Source organism: Triturus cristatus, chromosome 5_2 (assembly GCF_964204655.1).
Source record: "Triturus cristatus chromosome 5_2, aTriCri1.1, whole genome shotgun sequence".
Taxonomy (NCBI): domain Eukaryota; kingdom Metazoa; phylum Chordata; class Amphibia; order Caudata; family Salamandridae; genus Triturus; species Triturus cristatus.
This window is the reverse complement of record NC_140588.1, coordinates 777362284-777385473: the sequence shown is the minus strand read 5'-3', so window position 1 is coordinate 777385473 and position 23190 is coordinate 777362284. Positions and strand designations below refer to the sequence as shown.

Sequence of the window (23190 nt, the reverse complement as noted above, 5' to 3'; positions counted from 1 at the left end):
CAAGATAAGGCGGTGTTCAGGGGTACTGTATTCCGACTCGTGGTGAATGGCGGAGAGCCCGTTCAGAGCCCATATGGGTGCAATACCGCAACCTCAGGGTAAACAATGTTAATACATATAAATATGAATAGAGATGTTTTCTAGACACACAGATAGGTACCACTCCAATCGAGTGGATTTTTTTGTGGTCCCAAAAATATGTTTATGGTGGTAGAGGTAAAAGGTGCCGGTAGTGGCCCAAATGAATGGTGAAAAAAATGAATGCAACATGGGGTGGGTAGAATGCCTAATCCTAACAACATCTGGCGCTGTAAATGCGAGATGTCGGCTGGCAAACTATTTTGCTGCTCATGGTGGATGACGGAAAAGCCCCCCATGTGACAGTGAAATTAGCGTTATTCTGTGCCAAAATGAGGACGGTCCTTTGCCTCAGGGTAAAACAATTTTTGGGATATTAAAAAATATGTGTATAAATAGTCATGTCTTCTGGACACAAAAATACACTCGGATCACTTCGATCATGTAGATTTGCTCATGGTTTAGAAAATATGTCTGTAGTGGCAGGGATGAGAGGTGCCGCAGGTGCCTGTACAGTGGGTAACTATGGAATGCTTGGTAGAATACCATGCATTCTCCCTCTAGCAGATATCTGCTATCGCCCTGGTAAATAACCTGTCTAAATTATGGAATCAGCTGTTGAGTTCAACAGGTAGTTAGATGGACAACACTGAACCATGTAATAGTTCCTTGTGTAGTGTGTGACATATAGTCCTGAGAAACCTTTCATGGCGTAGGTTCAATGAGAAAGATCGACCCAAGGTATCTCTTCATTGAGTCCCCCTTTGTTACTTCTGAGTTTGAACACCCAACGTTGTTCCTGTCTAAATAGTGTGGATGCTGTCCAATGGGTATTGGATTCTATGACGGTCCATCGCAGGCTTTCTGGAGAGTGTTTTTTTTCCAGAAAATGGCTTTGCAATCTCGTTGCTGCTCGTCTGCATCGGATAGTACTTTTGTGTTCCCCAATACGGACCTTTACCGATCTAACTGTCATACCTATGTATTGGGAACCACAGGGACAGGTAATCAAGTAAACGCAGTTTTTGGTATTGCAATTAGTGTGGCGTGTTTGTTGCCAGAGTCTGGGTAGTCCCAGGTCAAGTTCCTTGGTGATGCTTGTCTGAGGACATGCTTCACATGAACCACACGGATAATGGCCTACTACCGGTGGCAGATTCCATAGAGTAGGTTGTTTCCGGATGATGTTTTTAGGGCGTGTGTGTACCAACATATCCCTTAGATTCTGTGTACTTTTTAAAGCAAAGAGAGGTCTAGGGCCTGGTTGGAAATCCCCCGTCTCGAGGATCTTCCAATGTTTTTTGATGATTTTCTGGATCCTATTTGAGTTGGGAGTGTAGGATGTAACACAGGTTAGTATGTCTGTAGTAGTTTTTTCTCTTATTTCTAGTAGAGCTTCTCTGTGGTTGTTCCTAGCTCGTTTGCGGGCCTGCCTCACGATTCTTTGGGGATACTCTCTCTTTATCAGATTCTCAGTTAGAGTGTCTGCCTCTTTTTCAAATTCTGTGATGGTATTGCAGTTCCGTCGTAGGCGGAGGAACTGACCCACCGGTAAATTGTTTCTTAAGGACTTAGGATGGTGACTGTGAAACATCAGGAGGCTGTTCCTGTCAGTTGGCTTCTTATAGTTCATGGTTATGAGAGACCCATCTTTGAGAGATATCAAGAGATCCAGGAAGGGAATGGACTCAGATGACAAAGTGCCTACAAATTTCAGAAAAGGGTTTTTGGTGTTGATCCATGTGAAAAACGAGCGGCATGTCGCTTCATCCCCTTTCCAAAAGATGATGATATCGTCGATGTACCGTCGCCATAATAAGATGTTGTTGGTATATGGGTTGGTATCTGGTAAGATGCATTCTTCTTCAAAGTTTGCCATATACAGACAGGCCAGACTCGGCGCAAAGGTACTCCCCATGCTGGTGCCCTGTACTTGATGGTAGAGCTTGTTCTCAAAAGCAAAGTAATTCTCTTTTAGTGCTATCGTTGCACTGTCACAGATGAAAGTGACAGGTGTCATAGAGGGCCATGGATTTACGTTACGGAGAACCTGATCCAAAACTGCAAGGGTGGCATCTTGGGGAATGTTGGTGTATAGCGCCTCCACGTCTAAAGTGACCAATAGGGTTATGGACTCTGGTGCCCCAAATTGTTCAATGAGGTTCAGCACTTCTGTTGTGTCTCTCAGAAACGTGGGGGTCTTAGTGACCAAGGGGCGCAGGAACACATCGCAGAATTTGCTCAGAGGTTCTAGTAGAGATTCGATCCCGGACACAATGGGCCTTCCAGGAGGAGGGATAGTACCCTTGTAAATTTTAGGTAAACAGTAGAAGTACGGAATGCGAGGGTTTCTGTTCATAAGGAATGAAGCCTCATCCTTAGTTATCCACCCTTCTGGAACACCACACCTGCAGTGGATGGTGCAAAAGAGGCAGGTCAGGTTACTTTTTTCTTAATCCTTGTATTGCTCTTCCTTACAGAAACTTTATTCACAACTTTTTTCACCCCTCCTTTAAAAAAAAAAAAATAATGCCTGATAATTATTGAAGATAACATGTTGTTTACACCAATAACTCCGGCCAGAAATGCTCAGTGTCATTTAATACTCTCTTTTTGGCTGTTTACAGGTGATTGCATGTATTTTAATTTCCCTGCCTGTATCTTTCATACCTTTGCAACACTTGCTCCATTAATTATTTTCACACAATCCTTCTTGGGGCCATCACTAGCCATTGAGGCAATCACTCAAGCCTTACCACATCCTAACTTGCTGATCTACTTGACAACCAGTCTCCAAAATGGCTAATGGAATAGTACCAATCAACTTTCCAATATGCAGAGACACTGCCTTTCTCTGTTGCCCTCTAACTCCACTGTAATCAAACTGTTTATGAAATTTGTAATTGCCAACATTTGAAAGATAAGAGCTAATATTGATATACTTAATTCATCTTCAACAGATACCTTTCTGATACTGTAAAAAATGTAGCATTCTAGCCAACCACAGATAAACTGCTCTTCACAGATCCAGAGAGCTTGTACGTCAAAAGCCACCATGGTGACTGTTCTGTTGCATTTGGACCAACATGACAGACTTCGTGGAAGCTTGAAAAAAACACTTCAAGGTGGACATCCTGCTGCGTTTACGTGCAACGTAACAATCATCCTGGCGTTATACAAAACTGACACTTAAACCGGGACATACTGATAAAAATATTCAAACCATTCCCACTCCCCTCCTCCTTTCTCATCTCTATCCTCTTTCATCTCGCACTACTCAGGCCCCACTGTGCCTGCTGTAATTACCGGTCTCCAACGGCTCTAGCCTACTGGGCAAATGCCAGGTGGAAAAAAGTGGCCACTCCAGGACTGTACTCCAAGAAAGCTGGATGGCACTATTGGCTCTACCAGTGCTACAGACACAGTTAAAAAAGCATTGGCAAAGTCAATATGCGGGCAGCAGCCACAGTCCACATGGAGGCGGCATAGACACAGCGGGAGGTGGGGGATGATGCAGGGAAGCACCTACAAGAACCAGTAAAGCCTCCCACGGGAGAATACATTGGCCTCTAAAGGATACTATGTGCTCCACCCATGCAACCTGCAAGAAATACCTTGGCCTTATAAAACAGCTGAACCAACCAAAATCAACCCTTTAAAACTACACGCTCTGCATGTATATATTATAATCTATTAGTAAAATGAGATCTCTGACTGACAGCTGATGGCTCTTGGAGAGAAATGCCTGCTGCAGGGTTGTGCATGCAATGCATAAGGGCAGGGCCGGCTTTAGGGCAGTGCGACCAGTGTGGCCGCACTGGGCGCTGACCAGCGTATGGGGCGCTGACATCGGGGAGGGGCAGGGGCGCCTGTGCTTAATAATAATTTATGATTGGAGAGATGAGGTGCACTTTTGCCCGGTGGTAGTGAGAGAATTCGAGAAGGTGGTCATGGGATGTGGGGATTGGATGCAGAAGGAAACACCAAGGTAAAGGAGAGACTAAAATTCTCCTGTGAGTAGGTTGCCACCTTCCTCTGAAAAAGATACTAGACATTTGTTTACTATTTGCAATTCTGGAAAGGACAACAGCGGGTAAGTGAAAAAGAATTCTTGTAAAAGTCTCAGTATTCTTTGTACCATGGCAATTATCCCTGTTTAATAGTCATTTACATGGTTTTTAGACAACTATCAAACACTTTTAAGTGACTGCTTTAGATGTTTGCTGTTTTGGGTTTTATGTTTAATGCTCAAAAGCTAAAAATACCGAATTTCACAGCTTTTTCCCATTTACTGGCAGAGACATAAACAGGTCAGGTGGTAGAAAAAAGGTCAAGAGCTAATCATTCCTGTGGGCTGCACCAAGATGTTATTGACAATGTTTCAAGTCAAAAAATCTAATGGCTGTAAAAGGGTGACTGATAGCTATAGAATGCAATTTGTTTGCCGTGATGGTGATACCAGTGCAGGTCAAACCTAAAAATAGACTGCATATTCAAATAATTTAGGAAAAGTAACTCAGCGTGAACCCTCTTCCAAAATTATCATAACCTATCAATCAATCAATCAGGGAAATTGTAAGCACGCTACTCACCTGTGAGGGTCTCAAGGCGCTGGAGACGGGGGGGGGGGGCAGCAGTGCTGCTCAGCCGAAGAGCCAGGTCTTAAGAGTCTTCCTGAAGGTGTTCAGGGAGTGGGCGCATTCCAGGTCTTGGCCACGCTGTAGGAGAAGGATCTTCTTCCTGCTCTAGCTCTGTGGATGCGTGGGGTTTCTGCGAGGATGAGGTTTGCAGATCGGAGGTTTCTTTGGGGTATGAGGAGGGTGACTCTGTCATTGAGGTATTTGGGTCTGGTGTTGTGGAGGCATTTGTAGGCCTGGGTGAGGATCTTGAAAGCGACTCTCTTCTCCACAGGGAGCCAGTGGAGCTTCTGTAGGTGTTGGCTGGTGTGCTCATGTCGAGGAATGTCGAGGCCGAGTCTGGCAGTGGTGTTCTGTATCGTCTGGAGTTTGCGGAGTAGGGAGTTGTTTATGCCGGCGTAGAGGGCGTTTCCGTAGTCCAGTCTGCTGGTGATGAGTGCATGGGTGACTGTCTTACTTGCTTTGGGGGGGATCCATTTGAACGTCTTACGGAGGATGCAGAGGATGTTGAAGCAGCTGGAGGCAACGGCATTGACCTGTCAGTCCATGGAGAGGGATGAGTCGAGTACGATGCCGAGGTTTGTGGCATGGTCCGTGGGGGTCCTGGGCTGCCGAGGACGGTGGGCCACCAGGTGTTGTCACATGCTGAAGTGAGGTGGTTCTGAGGACGAGGACTTCTGCCTTCTCAGAGTTGAGCTTTAGGCAGGTGTTGGTCATCCAGGATGCGACGTCCTGCATTCCTTTCTTGAAATTGAGTCTGGCAGTGTCCTGGGTGGGGGAGAGGATGATCTTGGTGTCGTCGGCGTAGGATACAATGGTGAGGCCGTGTTGTCGGACGATGGCAGCGAGGGGGGCTATATAGATGTTGAAGAGTGTCGGGCTGAGTGATGATCCCTGTGGGACTCCACAGGTGATTTCCGTGGGATTAGAGAGGAAGGGCGGCAGTCTGATCCTTTGGCTTCTGCCAGTGCGGAATGATCGGATCCAGTCAAGGGTAGTTTCTCGTATGCCAACGTCGTGTAGTCTGGCCACGAGTGTGCGATGGGAGACGATGTTGAATGCTGCTGATGGGTCGAGTAGAATCAGGGCTGCGGTGTGGCCTTGGTCGAGGAAGGCACAGATGTCGTCTGTGGAGGCGAGTAGGGCAGTCTCAGTGCTGTGGTTGCTTCAGAATCCAGATTGAGACGGATCGAGGACGGCGTTGTCTATGATGAATCTCGTCAGTTCCACGTTAACTGTTTTCTCCACGACTTTAGCAGCAAAGGGGAGGAGCGAGATAGGCCCGTAGTCCATGGGATCAGCTGAGGGCTTCTTGAGCAGGGGCTTGACTTTTGCGAGTTTTCAATCGTCTGGAAAGGTGCCGGTTTCGAAGGTGGTGTTATGGTGTGTTATAGTTTGGGTGCAATGGCGGCTCTGTGGTAGGTGGGGGCCCCTGAGTGGATGCCTTTCATGGTCGAGGCTGTTTCTTCGGCCGTGATAGGTGTCCAGGAGGAGATGGTGGGCTGGCTGGTGTGGCTGGAGGGCGGGCCGGCTGTGGAGTCGGGTGTATGGTCGACGAAGTTGTCATAGAGGTTTTTGATCTTCAGGTGGAAGTAGGATCCGAGCTTGTCGCAGAGGTCCTGGGAGGGGGTGATGTCCCTAGATTCGCTGCAGGGATTGGTGAATTCCTGGATGACACTGAAGAGTTCCTTGGAGTTGCTGGAGTTGGCGAGGATTGTGTTCTGGATGAAGGTCCTTTTGGTAGTTCTGATTCGTTGGTGGTAGCCCGTCATGGCGTCCTTGTAGGTGGTGTAGTTTCGTGGTGTCTTACTGTTTCTCCAGTTCTTCTCCAGGTGTCTGCAGGTGCGTCTGTTTTTTTGGAGATCAGTGGTGAACCAGGCAGCTTTCTTGGGACGCTGTTTGTCAGGGTTGTGTAGCGGGGCGAGCTTGTCCGTGCAGTTGGTGATCCAAGTGTGGAACTCCCTGGCTGTGCGGTTGGCATTGGGTGCCGTGGTGTGGTTGTCTCTGATGAGGGTGGAGTTGAGTTTCTTGTCGGTGACTTTGCTCCAGTTCCTTCGCGATGGGCGTAGGGCTGGTTTGGGAGCCTTGGGTTTGTCGACGAGGAACTGTACGCAGTGGTGGTTGGTCCATGGTTACGTGGTGTGGCTGAAGTGGATGCTGTTTCTTCCTGCGAAGATGGGGTCAAGGGTGTTCTGCCCTATGGGCCGGTGTGGTAATGAGTTGTTTAAGTCCGATGTTGGCGAAGTTCTCACGGAGGGTGGTGGAGTTGGGGTCGCTGGAGTTGTCGAAGTGGAAGTTCAGGTCTTCGATTAGTATGTAGGTCATTAAGGGGATGGCTTGGGAAGCGATGAGGTCGGTGATGGTGGCAGCAAAGGGGACCCAGGGCCGGGGGTTCTGTAGGCGAGGTTGCCTGTCTGGATCTAGAAGGGCAGGTGTTCGACGGAGGGGAAGGTTTCAATGGAGGTGCTGAGGTGGAGGGAGGTCTTGTGAACGATGGTGAGGCTCCCTCCCGGGTGGTTGGGGCAGTCCTTCCTCTGGCTCTTGTATCCGTCCAGGATGGCGATGTCAGGGGTGGAGGAGGCGTTGGTCCAGGTTTCCAAGAATGAAGCGACGCCGGGCGAGAGAGAGTCCAGCAGGTTCCAGATCTCCATGGCATGTCTGTGCACGGAGCACACGTTAAGGAGGATGCAAATTAGGGCTTTGGCGGTGTTGGTGTTGGTGGCGTTGGCGACCGAAGCTGTGGTGAAGGTCTAACGGCAGTGGCGGCAGGAGAACTGGCCGTGTGTCGTGCTCGGGATGGCCTGTTAGCAGTCGCTGTGCCTTCCGGGGTTGAGTGCGAGGAGGGCAGCTGTGTTGTATCAGTGGATGGTTTGAGAACCAGGGTCCCTGGTGCTGGCCGCGGTCGGGTCGCGGATGAGCGCAGACGGGCTTGCCTTTGTTGGGCCTTCGACGCGCCAGCTTCGTGACTGCGCAGCGGCCGCCATTAAATTAGGGAGGGACGAGAAGCTGGGAGGTGGGAACAGGGGCCGACAGGGTGGTGGGGCCGCAGGGGCAGCAGCGGCGGGAATGAGGCTGAACAGTGGCAGAAAAAGGAAAATAAACAGCGGCGGTAAAAAAAATTAAAAGTGGCAGAGGCTAAGGGGCTGCAGGCGAGGGGCAAGCAATGAGGGGGCTGAAGCAGGCTAGATCCTGAGCGGAGAGGGAAGCAGGCACAGGCACCAGCTGGTGGGTAGCAGCCTCGAACCTACCAGGAGGCAAGTCAGAGGTCTGTGAGCAAGCGACGGCACAGCAGAGCTGCTGGGGAGGGAGTCGACCTCTCAACCATTATTGCTGCATACAGAGGACATCTTTGATGTTTATCCGAATCAAAACAAGACACAAAGGTTTTGAGTTTCAGCTATGCTAGACAGTTTTTTGTTTAATGTTTTGCTGTATTGATATTGTGGTGTTACCATTGGGCAGGGCATGTGGAAAATATTATGAATAATAAGACTTTTCTGTATTTGTTGTTCAAGCGGATTACTTTTAAATTGGTGTGCATATCTAAATTAGGCATGCATAATCCACCTAACAGGAAAATTGTAATCAGGGCATCATCATCCACTTCTGCAACTTAAGGCTTAATTACGAAGTTGGACGGATATGACCGTTGCGGAATCGGGACTGACTGACCTCCGGTCGGCTGATCCCACCGCAGTATTACAATGCGACCACACATGGTGTATGTTGCATACTCCCATTTCTCTATGGGAGCTTGTGCTGCAGCTGTAAACCAGCCATAGCACAAGCTCTCATAGAGAATTGGGAGAATCCGTTCAACCCCGCACCACGTGGCAAGCACCTCAAGATGCCTGCCACGTGGTGCAGGGATTAACAGGGGGCACCAAAAGTGCCCCTCTGGCTCCAACCAGAGGCCGCAGGATTAAGGGGCCCCCAGAGTTGCTTTCCGACAGGCTTTCCATGTCGGCAAGCCCAACTTGGAAAGCCTGTCAGAAACGACATCGTTAGACCTAGATGATAAATACAAATGGGCAGAAAAAACAAAATAGCTATGTACATCCATGCTCCAATAAACAGACTAGCAGCTTTGGACGTAGTTATACAGACACTCCCACTCATAGGACATGCAGTCACCACTACACACTGAACAAGAGACGTGCTGTGATACATTATGATGGTGCATGTATTGCATTCTCTGCTGCTTTAAGCCCTTCTCAAAGTACTATATTTGACAGGAGAATCGAAAGGAGGGAACAAGAGAAAGGAACTAGGGAGTAAGTCCTGGCTGTGAATGGAATGATCTATCCCTAAACAGAGTGGTAACTGATAGACAAGTTTTCACATCTGGTTTGAGGAAGCCGGAAAGCAAAACTGCCAGCTGGCGACGAAAGGAAGAAGCAAGAGAGGGTGGAAGGTATAAGTGAAGGGGGTGGGGTCAAAGTGAGGAATAGGGTCTGTTGATGAGATAGTAATGCTAGACTCTTATAAAGATGGCAGTATAGGTCAGTGTGGGCCATGTAGCCATTTTTACAAACTTACACTCAGACGTTGACACACACAGACAACAAAACTGAGTACTGAAGCAAGCAGCAACACAGATAAGATCAGCCAGCACAGGTACCTGACAGGGGGGGCTATCTGACTGAAAGAAGGAAGGATGTTTGAAAGAAGCAACACTTCCTCATAATATTTAGACCCATTGATTATGAAATCTAATCTAAGGTGAGAGAGGGAAGATTTGTTTTAATGCCTAATCAATTCTTGACCTTTCCTTTGAGAAATCACTTTGAGTGGGTTTTAGTGGGTTAATAAATTCTTTAAATTCAAGAAAATGATGTTATCATGCATGATGCAAGTTAACTACACATATTCGTATTTCCATATTGCTGAGCCAAAACATGTCTTGCCTACCTATCTAAACCAATTACAAAGAAAATCTATAGATGATCCCTGCTCTTTCCACTTCTTGCGTAAGCTCTCCCTGTTATGCAGGTTACTAGAAGGGCAGAATGGTGTCATAGTACAAGTGTGAAAGTAGACAGTAATTTTAATAGGAAGGGGTCGTTGGAGATCCAACTGAAAGTCTCCTGCCTATATATAGGTAATCAGGCTGACCAGAATGTAGAACAAGGATTATAAAAACAAAGAACTTGTTCAGACATTGATTTATGGAAACGCTATAAAGATAGAATTTCCTAAATATAGTGCTACTCTGTCCCCACCACCAGTATTCTTACCAATGGATTAAGAAATGCCTTCTTGGAAGAAGTCCCAACTGTGGGGATACCTCCAGGATCGGATCACTCATGTTGCATTGACAATCTCACCAACGGTGGTGGTGATTCTGTCATCCCAACTACAATGAATGTTACATTCATATGGATACTTCACAGTATTATTAGATGTATTTGATAGCCTAATCACTATTAAGCATGCAATATACAGGTCTGGCAACTTAAGAAGTTATATGTTTGTATACAAAGCACATTTGGCAGTAGGATGTCATTGTTCAATATTCCTAGAGGCATTGGAAGTCGGTTTGATTCTGAGGCTAGGCATCTTAATAGGGTGCCCAGTGTAATCAGGGTGCAGAAATGAGGTATTGTGTCACTTTGTTCTGCACATTTGAAACCATTATACAGGAGGTCACCTATGTGATAACAAACCCTTTGTTATAGAGAAGCAATGTAAGATTCTTCTGGGGTGAGGAGTATATCTTATAAAAATATACATATTCATTTCTGTACATTAATATGCATGTTACACTGATATTGATATTAGGCAAAAACTACAAACATTTGTGGTAATGTGCATTTCCTTACAGAGCATTAGGATTGTTAGCCTTATTTCCTGAATGTCAACTCTGCCCTAAAGTAAGGGAGAAATGTGTTTGCTATTCGAGTAGGTCAATGTGAATTCCAAATTTTCTTAACACTTACAAAGAGTGCTGTTTTAGAGTTTATATCAATAGGTCTAGAATATCTTTGTTGCACAGTGAGTGAGTGTCAATAGTGACGGTGAGGGTATTTTGCCATGCAGTTCTAAATGTTATGAAGGTAGTGTCCTACGGTTCCTACTAATCAAGTAAGACTGTGCATTTGGACAACATATACATCAAAATATGGGGACTGAGCCCACGCACATAATCAGAATATGTTGGCCCAATTCCTAGCTAGCTCGCAGTGTGCCATTTGGACCCCTAAACCTGACAAGGTACCGGATGGTGTCTGCAACCTCAGAACATGACTACACTGACTCCCCAAGGAAATTAAGAAAACAGATCTACCATTTCGCGGTAACCTTAGGCTGTCCAAGGGGAGACACAAGAAAAACATAAATTGGCATTTCAAACATGTATTGAAGCAATTGGATTCTTGTGTAAGATACATGAGCTGCAATTATTAGTAGAAGGAAACAAAGCATTGTTATCAGTATTACAGGAATGGTGAAGAAGATGAATAATTCAACTATTATAACATTGCAGTGATTATATGAATATATGAATATATATCATAATGATAACCCTACTTACCACTGACTATACCCTAGAGAGCTTAGTGAGAAGTGCATTTTGCCAGATCTCTTGGAGCAGCCTAACACCCCATTTACCTGCATGTGTAATGTAACCAGAGGCCATTCTGGTGTAGAACAGGCCTCTGTCCATTGCAGGATAGTGATGGAAGTCAACAGGGCTGGCAATCAGTTACAGGCGAACGTCCAGGATAATCCATGGATAAGCTCATCTGACGAGTCAAAGCTCGGAAGCAGTTTATATAATCAGAACCAGTTCCGTTCGCACTGTGTCTGAGGTCCTTTGTTAATTTTATTATTTGTCTTTGACGATTCAAAGCTGTCTCTAAACCAACAATAACATACAAGAGAGCAGGCTCAGTGTTCTTTATCCTTGAAGAGAATGTATAATGTTGTGATGAAATGCTTACCAAGAAATGTGCATTGCAAGCAGAACACTTTCTGAGTACTTTATCATGTACGTGCAAAGTATGTCAAATTTAAATGTGAACTTGTTAAATGGACGCTGTTGTGCACGCGCCTGTTGAACCCAACAACAGTGGCTTTACAAGTTAGATAAGCTCCTTAAAGAAGCAGTGAGACTCAATGGGGAAGAGGCTTTAAATGTAAAATAAATCAGGGTGGGAAGTTGTGCAACTGAACCATTATGGGTATGTTCTGTTGCTGTTTGAATGGCTTTCATGGACAGTGGCAGCTCCTCCGCTAAGGCGGAGGAGTGTCACCTCACTGAGCAGGTCAAAGAGGAAAAAATAAAATAATAATAACTCATTGCTATTATCAATTTATTTTACCCTTGCTGAGCTGGGTAGGGGCGGGGATGCCCTACTCACAAAGCAGGGCAGGGGATAGGTGGTTTGCCCACTCCAAGTGTGCAGGACACTTTGGCCGTCTCAGGCATCATCATGCGCACTTTACATGTTCTACATGCAGGCTGCTTTACAGCCTACATGGAGAACATTCCCAGCCTCCCATTCTCTGGCTGAGCGTGATGCACAGTGCTTAGACCAACCACAAGGCTGCACTGCAGCGTTCTGATTGGCTATCGGGAGGCTGGGAGCCGGATGCTTCCCTACCGCCATAAAATACTAGCGGCCGCTGTTCATGGACATGAATCCGCTCTTTGAGAGACACCTCTGTAGTGAATGCACATAGTCAAGTATTGACGGTTAATCACTGCAATCACGATGTTGAACGCAATGTGGCAATGTGTTATCTAGGATTTAGCACAAACCCAAGAGATTTTGTCTTGGAAATCAAAGTGCCTATCATATATTTTGCTGGGAGTGTTCAAAGCCTGCTTAGATGAAGGAACATGTATGTGGAATCTGATAATATTAAAAAATATAAATGATAATGGGAGTGGTAGCCACACGGTCCTTGTGCATCTCATTTAGTCACACATGAGAACTGAAATACCTCTTCTTTTTGCAGAATTTGACCAAATGAACAAAGCCTATTCATATATTTTGCTGGGAGTGTTCAAAGCTGCTTAGATGAAGGAACATGTATGTGGAATCTGATAATATTAAAAAATATAAATGATAATGGGAGTGGTAGCCACACGGTCCTTGTGCATCTCATTTAGTCACACATGAGAACTGAAATACCTCTTCTTTTTGCAGAATTTGACCAAATGAACAAAGCCTATTCATATATTTTGCTGGGAGTGTTCAAAGCTGCTTAGATGAAGGAACATGTATGTGGAATCTGATAATATTAAAAAATATAAATGATAATGGGAGTGGTAGCCACACGGTCCTTGTGCATCTCATTTAGTCACACATGAGAACTGAAATACCTCTTCTTTTTGCAGAATTTGACCAAATGAACAAACCAACCGCTTAGCTAGAGGGGGAACAGCTGAATCCTGGAGCAGAAAAAAACTGTGAGGAAACATTAACAACCTCTCTAGTGTTCTCCTAAACTAGGCAACCAAACTTCAACTCATGTGCTCATTTGACTGGGGCCATGCTCCTAGGAGGAGCTGTCTGTAACCCGGTGTAAGTCCTTCTGACACAGGGGTGTGCATAACTCATGTAATTCACTGTGGCATTAGCATGTGGAATTATCTACAAATTCCACGAGATGACAAATAATTATGTGAGAAGGGTAATTGTGCATTTAGCAGTAACTCTTAGTGCAATTATTCCCCCGGCTTCAAAAATGAGTGCGAGAATGCATTTTGAACTAAGAAATAGTGCTAAATGCAACAGAACATTAATATATCGAGCATAAATGTGCTCCTGGGATAGGATTTTCCCCCAATTTACTCCTGGTGTTTAACACTATTTTCTTAGCACAAAATGCACCCTTCTGTTCAAAATGGACACGAGGATGCACTTTTCACTAAAAGCGCGCTCTCTAAATGTGCTCTCGTGGTAAGGAGTGTTTTTTTCCACCAAATAACTCTTCATTATGGGAATGGGAGTACTCAGCGCTTTATCAGCAATTCCACATCAGAGCATAACGCAGCATTACCAAATGTACTCATATTACTCCAGTGTAATTGAAATTCTGACTGGGCATAAAGGAGACTACACAGACTTGTCAATAGTGAGCCTAGCCTCTCCTCTCAACCACTTTACAAGTACCCTTTGAGGCCCAAAATGTTGACCATTCAAGCAGGTTTGAAAAGGAAACTGTTCAGTAGCAACTTGCAATCTGCTACTTGTTTTCTTATATTTTCATGTTGAGTTTCTCAGTACAAGGAGCTTAAACATGTAAGGGACAGAATGCATAACATGCCTCTGTACAACATAGCTCAGTGATCACCACAGCACGTGCTGCTGCACACGTTGAGGAGAAAAAGGATTACTTTTGTGGTTCAAAAACTAAAATAAGCCAGATGATGCTGCTCTCTGCTGGGCCCCACCTCCCCAAAACATTCTACAAGGATGTTTACTGAACATTAAGGCCTTTACAGTGTCTATAGGGAGTTGTGGGAGCCCCAAGTAATTTGAATCATCTTTATCTAATTCAATCCAGTGTTCAACAGCTGGTGGGTGGGAGTGAAACAGCTGTTATGTTTTCATGATTAAGTGTACACACGTGGATGTTGTTTTTACGACCAAGGCATGTTTGCCTGATTCTTAGGCAATTCCCAGTTTGATTGGCTTAAAGGAACTGTACCAAGACTGTCTTATAACATGTTTTTTTCCTGGTTATTCCAACCCCTTCTTGTGAGGTTGGAAAAGGAGGAAATATTTCTCACACCCAGTAAATTTTGTGTATTCTGGCCAAGAAAGCGAATTACATAGAGAAAAGATGGTGATTACTGTTTACCCCACAGATTAATACGTGGCCATTTGTCCCCTACATTTTCTGATAGATTTTGGTTGATTTTTGGAAAATAGTGAGGGGTGTGATAATTACAGCCCATAGTAATCACCTTAGCCCAGTGTGATTAGCCCATACAGCAGCTACTGGATACCTTGGGAGTCTGCTCTTCCAAACCGAAAAGTTCCTCCAAACAGTCTCTGAAAACATGACACTAGACTAAGGGTCACTGTAGGTTAATACCACGTGAATTAAAGGATTTCCTTTACAAACATATGTTTTTTTTCTCCACAGTGGAAAACCCCCAGCTGAATCTGACATTCAACTACTGGACATTGCAAGAAAACTGGATATGTATGGGATAAGGCCCCACCCAGCCAGTGATGGGGAAGGCATGCATATCAATCTAGCTGTTTCACACATGGGTGTTTTAGTACTTCAGGTAAAGTGTTTTGGTTTGCTGCGTTTAAATTCTCAAATATGTTTTCTGAAACAAAATGTCCTTCATCTATTTTTATCTCCTCAGTATGTAAATATACAGCATCCAACAATAATAACTCTGGTAACCGCGGTTGACCTTTTGACCGAAAACGTGTTAAAATCCTTTTTGCATTTCAACCAAATTCTAACATTTTCTGTATGTTATCTTTAAGTAAGTGCAAATGCCCCCTTATGTCGGACAGGAAATCCTTTCAGTCAAAAGTTTGAACCTGACAAGTGCTGTATATTTTGTGGTTTCCTTAAAAAACCTATCTGCCACTCTGACCAAAGTGGCAGAAACTATTTGTTTACAAAATCGTCAATCTTTCTTCTGCCCCTTATGACTGACACAATTCAAGTTACCTTCCTGTATGGATTGCCTGAAGCAGTGAGAAGATGTTGGAGATGTCAGCACACTGATTTTATTCGATGACTGATGGACATAGGTTATGTTGCGTTCCCCCAATTTATTTTGGGTTCTGAATATGACTAATGGTCTCCAATCTGCATGTGCTGTGTCCTGAAAATGAACAAGCATTGGCAAAGTCAATAGGTCTGGCGTTGTCCGCCAGCCTTTTGGCAAGTTTTGTTTTGTCATGGTTTTTGCAAAACGTTATTGTTCAGGAAGCTGCTGGGTGTTTGTCAATCTAAAAAAATAACATTGACTAAATGCAAAAATGTTTTAGAGTCTTAAATAAGTACACCATGGTGCTCCCTGGCACTGAAGGTAACTGATTTGCCTGATAGCCCCAATAATCATGTCCCCCAGAACTCTTGGGTTGAATTTTTTGAGCCACAATATGCTAAAGGTGCTGAGGAGATTAGTATGTTTTATCAGGAGAGGGGGTTTTATAATAATAACCTTGTTTTTAATGTTGAGGAGGTTGATTCGGCGCTTGATACGGTAACCCAGGGACGTGCACCCGGCATGGACTGTATCCCAGCCGATGTATTTTTGAATGATAGACAAAGATGGCGCTTATACATCACTTGTTTAGCCAATGCTATAGCCCAGGGAATGCCTATTCCCCAATCCTGGAAAGGCGCGGAAATTGTCCCGATATACAAAAAAGGGGATAAAGCGCTGGCCAGTAATTACAGGCCAATCAGTTTGATTGATGCCATGCAAAAAATCTTTGGTAGGCTGGTCTTGGGCAGAATCCAGACCTGGATGGAGGATAACAATATCTTAAGTCCTCTCCAGGCTGGATTCCGTCCAAAAACCAGCACTATAGATCAGGTGTTTAGGTTTATTGTCCTCTATTGGAAGACTGTGGTCATAGGTAAAGGGGTATTGTACGCAGTGTTTGTCGACCTGCGGGCGGCATTTGATCTAGTCCCGCGCAGCAGACTATGGCAAGTACTGGAGGAGCTGGGCATGGCACCGGAGTTGTTGGCACTGGTCGTTCGTTTGCATGAGGGCAATATTGCCCGGGTACGTTGGGGACAGCAGGGGGAGGTAACGGAGCCTTTCCCAGTTGATCGCGGAGTACGGCAGGGTTGTGTCTTGGCACCGACCCTGTTCTCACTCTTCGTGAACGGGGTGGCCGAGTTCCTCTCCCGGGTCCCCTCGGATGCCCCGGCTATGGCAGGTAATCGCATCCCAGTCCTCATGTTCGCGGACGACACCTTGCTGATTTCCAAAACTCCGAGTGGTTTGCAGCTTACCCTCCGGCGCTTCGAGGAGTTCTGTTTGCTACGTGGACTGGAAATAAATGTCGCCAAGACCAAATTTATGGTCATCAATGGCCCTAACCCGTGTAGGTCTTACAAACCCTTTAATGGCGTAACCCTTATGAATGACATACCCTTGGAGCAGGTTGACGCATTCACTTATTTGGGAGTCACCCTGCAGAAGAACATGCGTTGGAATAGTCATTTGGACTTGTCTAAACTAAAGTTCCAACAGCAGACAGGCTTCCTTCTGAAAAGATTTAAAGCTTCGCGGACACAACCTATTTGCCCCCTCCTCGAGATTTACTCGATGAAGATTCGTAGTTCGTCCCTATATGGTTCTGAGCTATGGGGGTACGGTAATAACCCACAACGACTGAATGTCATGGAGAGTGAGGTCATTCGGAAAGTCGTTGGTGTGCCGCAAAGTACTCCCTTGTTACCCTTATTTTGGGACCTTGGTCTGAAAACCTTACAAGACACAGCTAATCTGCGGCCTTTGCTGTATTGGCGTAGGGTATGGTCAACTGAGGAGCTTAAGCACTATGCTATGGGCCTAAAGGAAATTATGGAAATAGATCTTTTTCATAAGATAGAGTGGCTGAGGTCTATAAAATCATTACTTTATAGACTGGGATGGAATAACCTATGGGATGATCCCCAAAATGCGATGTTCCCTTCAAAAGAAACACTCAAGGCTAAGTATTGGGAACTAATTGGCTTAGAATCATCAGCCAAGGGGAGTACTTCCCTTCTAACAGCCAGATATCTAGAAATTAAGGCCTACCCTAGACAGGAAATATTCTGGGGTTTGATTGAAACTCCCATTGATCGAAAACTCTACTTCCAGTTCAGAATAGGTACCCTTTCGATTCGTATCTTTTCATCTAAATGGGTTATAGGGTCTCAGGACAAATGTCCCAAGTGTCTGGATACGATAGAATCTTTGAGCCACTTTGTGTTTTTTTGCCCTCTTTACGTGTCCCCACGTAAAAAATGGGTATTACCTGTTTGTCGACTATTAGGTTTCCAAAGGCATGAAGAGGCCTTAAGAGTTCTGCGTACAGATCCGAGCCCGGTAATTGCAATAGCAATGGCAAAATATATAAAATGGGCCTGGATAATACGGTCCAGACAAATTAACACTAAAAGCGCCCTTTGAATAGGCACCTGCATTCACTTATTTATTTATTTGCCTGCTAATAGATTTGTTTAACTGTTCAAATTGCTAGTCTGGGATATTTAGTTGGTTTTATTGTACATTTTCGATGTGGATAAAATGTCGTTATGTAGAAATGAAATGTTTTTATTTATTTGGATGTATAGGCACCAACATTGCGTTTACAAGGTGATGAATAGTGTAACCTATGGTGTTTACTCGTAGAATTACGTGATTATCAAGTCTTGGTGTAACTTGTATTGATCTTATGGCTGATGCCTGATACTTTTATGACTTAATTGTCGAATAAAGTTTTTTGAAATTGAAATTGATTTGTGGACAGATGTGCTCATTGTGAAAGGCAAGCATGTCATAACTCATAGTGGTCAGCCAGTGGCTGATTTGGGCTGATGCGTGCTTGAGTAGGGTGGAGGAAAATGTGACTGGCACAACTACAGACAAATGGATGGAGTGAAGCTGAAATACCTATAAGTAACTATGTCATATGCATAATTCTAGTAGAATCAAAAGGTCTTGGCTAAAACAGACCTAAAAAAGCCAATTGTTCTGCCAGTGGCTGCCGGCCTCTTGCCTTTGAGCAATAAAGCAAGTAGGAAGGCAAGAAAAGGTAAGAAGGCAAAAAAGAAAGTAAAAAGGAATGAATGCTGGAAAGATGGAGAGAATGCAAGAAAGAAAGAGAGAGAAAAAGAGAAAGAAAGAAGAAAAGATTGATAGAACGAAAAAAGTAAGGGAAAAAAGAAAAAGAAACTAGAAAGACTGAAAAAAGGAAAGAGTGACTGAAAGAAGAAAGAAAGGAATAACGGGAAAAGAAAGCTGGAAAGAAAGAAGGAAAGACAGTAGGAAATAAAGGAGAAAGAACAAACAAAAGAAAGACAGAGAGAAAGACAGGAACAAAGAAGGTAAGAAAGACTGAAAGAAAGAAGGAAAGGTGGAAGGAAAGGTGGAAAGAAAGAATGAAATTTGGAAAGGAAGAAGGAAAGATTGAAAGAAAGAAGGAAAAAGAAAAAAGGAGAGAATGAAAATGAAAGAAAGAAGAAAAGAAACCAGGAAAAAAGCAAGAAAGAAGGGGAAGAAAGGAAGAGAGAAGGAAAGAAGGAAAATAAGCAAAAAAGAATGAAAGAAAGGACAGAGAAACAGGGAGGAACAAAAGAAAGCAAGAAGGAAGGAACAAACGAAAAAAGAAAGGTTGGAAGAAAAAGAAGGAAAAAAGGAAAGAAAGAAGCAGGAAAGAAGGAAGAAAGGAAGAAAGGAAGAAAGAAAGAAAGGAAGAATGAAGGAAGGAAAGAAGGCGATAAAGATGGAAAGAAAGAAGGAAGGAAAGATGTTAATAAAGAAGGAAGGTAAAATGGAAAGAAAGAAAAAATGGAAAGAAAGAAGGAAGGAAATAGAAACAAACAAACAAAGGAAGAAGGCAAGAGAGAAAGAAACAAACAAAAAAATAAAGATAAAAGGAAGAAGATAGCAAAGAAAGAAGGAAAGTGCTGCAAATTAACCACGATAAAGATTGATTTTCTTCCTGGCGAAGTTTATTAAAGAACCGCTGGTTAAACTGAGTTCTGAATAAACATGTTCGCTTATGAATTTACATGTGTAATATTGAAGTTTTCAGTTTGTCTACTGCTTGCACAGTAAAAAGAGAACAACTTAATACAGAAAAGTTTCAAATGGACACTATGAAATACCAGCAGTTGAGATAAACAAAAAACACTTCAAAAGGAAATTACACAACAGCATTGGCAGGAGACAGGTACTGATAAACAATGGAATGTGGTCTGTGTTTATATCTGGCATCTGGTAAGCGCCATCTTGGTGGAGTGCACGCTTTAGTGGTCCTGCCCTCCCCGCACTCATGCACATAAATGGGGCCGCAGTGCGGACGCGCTAAGGCTTTGGGGCTCAGACGAGAAAGTAGCTCTGTTCCCGCACGCTGCATGTTGCACTTTAGTAATGTGCTGCACTTTGTTTTATCGTTTTATAATTAAATTTGATTCTGTTTTAAAACTGTGTTTTTTTACATTTTTCACCTGCGCTCTGGTTTTATATTGCCTTATACTGCTGCCACTTTGAAGTTCATTTGCACCTACCGGTTCCGAGGGAGTCAGGGCGTTTACTCTTCCTTCCCGATCCAGCCAGGTAAGGAAAAGACTGGGGAAGCGCCATCTTGGTGGAGTGCGCGCTCTAGGGGTCCTGCCCTCCCCGCACTCATGCACATAAATGTGGCCAAAGCGTGGACGCGCCGCTGGCGCACCAAAGGCAAGCCCATCTACACCCGTCAGCGTCCCGGAAGTAGCCAGCGCTAGCCACTATGCCGGTACGTTGCCTGCTGACGCTGAGTGTGTATGCTATGATGGGGCAGCGTTATTCAGTCTAGCGAAGGAAATTAAATGTTCAACTAGTTGGTCCCGAACACCTCCTGTGAAGATTCGTCTGTCCTAACTGCGCTTGTACTCTTGCTCCACCGGCCCCCAATCGGCTGGCCTATAGCTCTGCAGTCACTGAAACCATTCGGAAAAGGTTTAGGGCAGCTCTACTCAATACGAGATCGCTTCACAAACACAAAAATCTTATATTTGATCTACTTAGGGATGAGGATCCAGATGTACTCTTCCTCAGATAGACATGGCTGTTGGCTACAGCCAACCCCACACTAGCATCAGCCATCCCTACCAACTAGAGAATCGTTAGGAAGGACCGCAGAGGTCCACGTCTACCGACCTCCTGGCACGGCCAGCAAGTGCCTCCGCTCACTGGAAAACGCACTGGCACCTTGGGCAACAAGACATACTATTTTCATGGTATTGGGTGATTTTAACATTCACATAGACAATGTAATAGGGCCAGAAACCATTGATTTATAGGAGATTATGAGTCTGCTGAGACTGAAACAAGAGGTTTTTGGTCCCACCCATCTGGCTGGACATACCTTAATCAGGGTTTTTCTAATTTGAACTCAGTTACTACTCTGTCTACTCCACTCCCTTGGACAGATCTCTATCTTATCTCTTTCACTTGGTCCCTGATGTGTAGTAAGTCGCACATAAGAAGTAGTGGTCCCTCCACTTATCGGGCCTATCACAAACTACAACCGGAGGTCATTAATCAGGCCCTGTCTTCTTCCTCCCCAGTCATGACAGGGAATGTAGACTGCGACTCCGTCCTTCTAAATAACTGGATTCGTGAGACGTGAACGCACAAGCACCCATGAAAAAGTCCTCTCAAACGAGATCTTGCCCGACGGCCCCTTGGTATAGTACCGAGCTTAGCCTCTGTAAGGGCCAATGTAAGAAGCTGGAGAGAATATGGAAACTCCACCGATGATAAAATTGTGTACAAAGCTGCTTTAAAGCTCTACCAAGTGAAACTGCTCCTTGAAACTAGGGTTATGGAAGCGGACAACAAAGCAAAGGCTATTTTTAAAATCGTTGATTCCTTTCTGCATCCTGTGGTATCCTCCAGAGCCTGCAACCCCTTTTTGAATTGGTGCAAAGAGATTGATCAATTTTTTCATGAAAACATTATGTCCCTTCAAAAAGGTTTTGGGTTTCCAGCACCCTCTTTGCAGAATCAGGGGCTGAGATTAGCTCCCCTCCACTCATGTATGCAACCTTAGACGCCTTCACCCCTATTCCCCTTGCTCAGTCCTTAGCAGCACTAAAAAGCCTCAAATCTGGATCCTGCCCTTGATCCTTGCCCTATCGCGGTTCTAAATATGGTGGCACCAGCAATTAATCTGTCTATAAACCATATTTTCAACTCTTCATTGGCTCCAGGGGTAGTTCCCTCTATGTGGAAAAAAGCGAAAGTCCTGCCACTGCTAAAAAAACCTACGGCAGACCCTAAGCAAGCAATAAACTACAGGCCTATTTCTCTTCTTCCTGCCTTCTCCAAAATTCTGGAGCAAGAAGTTAATCGTCAACTGTCCATATATCTGGAAGCCAACAGTATTCTTCACTGTACGCAATCTGCCTTCCGCCCCCAATTTAGTACTGAGACGGCACTCTTGGAAGTGACGGAGCACATCCGAAACATCCTTGACAGGGGAGGCAAAGCAATGCTGATACTGCTTGACTTCACAGCGGCATTTGACACGGTACCTCATCTCAAGCTGCTGGAACGACTACATGAAGTAGGAATCAGATATCAGACTTATAGCTGGATGGCATAATTCCTTGATAGACGGTCACTGGAAGTCTGGCTGCCACCTTTTATAGCTCATGCCAGGCGCCTGTTGGTGGGAGTGCCACAGGGGTCAGCTCTCAGTCCTATGCTGTTTAATGTTTACTTGACACCCCTTGCAACGTTGGCAGAGTCTCTTGGCGCTAAGATCATCTCGTATGTAGATGACACACAGCTGTTGTTTACATGTGATAAAGACACAGACTTAGATGAGAAGCAGATTTCCGAGTGACTTACCAATTTCTTTCAATGGCTGGAGGGGCATCACCTAAGCTGCAACCCGGATAAAATGAAGATTGTGACCTTTAGAGCTGTCTCTCAAAACTTTGTGGTAGACTGCTGGCCAAGCAATTGGCTGCATCCGAGGCCCTCGAAAAACTGTGTCAAGAACCTAGGAACTGACAGCTCACTCTCCTTCTTCCTACTGATCCAAGCCTTGACGGTGTCATTCTTCAATGTGTTTTGCATGCTGAAAAGATTTCTACCACTCCTCTCTGAGGCAGCGGGTAGAAAGGTGGTGCAGGCTCTAATCACATCTAGACTGGACTACGGGAATGCTCTGTACCTGGGTCTCCCCGACTTCCGCTTTAACAGACTTCAAGTGGTACAGAATGCTGCAGCAAGACTTCTGCTTACTCTCCCCCCTAGATCCCACATGACCCCCCACTTAAAGGCCCTCCATTGGCTCCCAATGAAAAAAAGGGTGATGTTTTAAGCCATGGTCCTTATGCAAAAGTCCTTGAACAGGACGGGGCCATCATATCGCAAAGAGAGAATCTTGAGGCTGATAGACAGTCTAGAACTGTTCAAGAAGAACCTCAAAACTCACCTCTTTAACAATTTGTAACCAGCCTGCATCTGCCCCCCACTCCACTGCCAGCACCGGGACACTCCGTGGAGTAGCCGCGCGCTTTATAAATGGCTATAACATAACGTATTAAGATCTTGCGTTCACCTAAGGCTCAAAACACAAAGGCAACACTAAAGTAATTATAAAGTAGAAACAAAAATGCTGGCAGTGAAGGGAACAACCTTGTGTGTGGATGTCCTCCTTGTGAAAGAATAAAATGCAGTAAATTAAAGTGAAGTTAACCAGTGGCTTAAGTGGGCTGACCAAGTGCCCCATGCTGTATGCTGTAAGTGCTACACAAACAAATG

At 44.7% G+C, this 23190-nt stretch overlaps 1 protein-coding gene across 1 annotated transcript in view; it reads left to right on the top strand.

The window, feature by feature from the left end:
• FRMD7 (FERM domain containing 7) overlaps positions 1-23190 on the top strand; it is a 669715-nt gene that overhangs the window by 551507 nt on the left and 95018 nt on the right. Inside the window, exon 7 of the mRNA XM_085606672.1 lies at positions 14817-14964. Coding sequence (XP_085462798.1) covers positions 14817-14964 — 148 coding nt within the window. The remainder of the gene's footprint in view (positions 1-14816; positions 14965-23190) is intronic.